The sequence below is a fragment of the Aptenodytes forsteri genome, unplaced genomic scaffold, assembly GCF_000699145.1.
Source record: "Aptenodytes forsteri isolate BGI_AS27 unplaced genomic scaffold, ASM69914v1 Scaffold152, whole genome shotgun sequence".
In the NCBI taxonomy this organism is placed as follows: Eukaryota; Metazoa; Chordata; class Aves; order Sphenisciformes; family Spheniscidae; genus Aptenodytes; species Aptenodytes forsteri.
In genome coordinates this window covers 23,639-24,764 of record NW_008795937.1, presented here as the reverse complement: position 1 = coordinate 24,764, position 1,126 = coordinate 23,639, and the positions used below count along the sequence as shown (strand labels likewise).

Here is a 1,126-nt window from a genome sequence, read left to right as displayed (position 1 = left end):
TGGGGATGCCCCGGGGACATGGTGGGGACACTGGGGATGCCCTGGGGACATGGTGGGGACACATTGGGGACACTGGGGACATGGTGGGGACACTGGGGATGCCCTGGGGACATGGTGGGGACACATTGGGGACACTGGGGACATGGTGGGGACACTGGGGATGCCCCGGGGACATGGTGGGGACACATTGGGGGCACTGGGGACATGGTGGGGACACTGGGGATGCCCTGGGGACATGGTGGGGACACATTGGGGGCACTGGGGACATGGTGGGGACACTGGGGATGCCCTGGGGACATGGTGGGGACACATTGGGGACACTGGGGACATGGTGGGGACACTGGGGATGCCCTGGGGACATGGTGGGGACACATTGGGGACACTGGGGACATGGTGGGGACACACTGGGGACGCACTGGGGACAGGGTGGGGACACACTGGGGGCACATTGGGGACACGGGGAACATGGTGGGGACACTGGGGATGCCCTGGGGACATGTTGGGGACATTGGGATGCCCCGGGGACATGTTGGGGACACACTGGGGACACTGGGCACGTGGTGGGGACATTGGGGATGCCCTGGGGACATGGTGGGGACACATTGGGGACACTGGGGATGCCCCGGGGACACGTTGGGGACACACTGGGGACACTGGGAATGCACTGGGCACATGGGGGTGTGGTGGGGACATGTTGGGGACACACTGGGGACACTGGGCACGTGGTGGGGACATTGGGGATGCCCTGGGGACATGGTGGGGACACATTGGGGACACTGGGGATGCCCCGGGGACACGTTGGGGACACACTGGGGACACTGGGAATGCACTGGGCACATGGGGGTGTGGTGGGGACATGTTGGGGACACACTGGGGACAGTGGGGACATCTTGGAGACCCACACCCCCCCCACCCCGGCCCCCCACAGGGGCAGTGCCGGGGCGGGGGGCGACGGCGGTGCTGCTGGGGACGTCGGTGGCCTCGGTGGTGGCCTCGCTGTGGCTGGCGGGGGTGCTGGCCTTCGGCCTGCAGGACTTCTGCCTCGTCTGCATCACCACCTACCTCCTCAACGGCTTCCTCCTCGCCCTCAACTGGCGCCGCTGGCGGCGGCTCCGCCACCTCAAAA

General features: G+C 66.9%; 1 protein-coding gene across 1 annotated transcript in view; it reads left to right on the top strand.

Annotated features, from left to right (window-relative positions):
- The first annotated feature begins 837 nt into the window (after nucleotides 1–837).
- The window catches only part of BCKDK (branched chain ketoacid dehydrogenase kinase), an 8,112-nt gene continuing 7,823 nt past the window's right edge, over nucleotides 838–1,126 (top strand). The window contains exon 1 of the mRNA XM_019473627.1: nucleotides 838–1,083. Coding sequence (XP_019329172.1) covers nucleotides 838–1,083 — 246 coding nt within the window. The remainder of the gene's footprint in view (nucleotides 1,084–1,126) is intronic.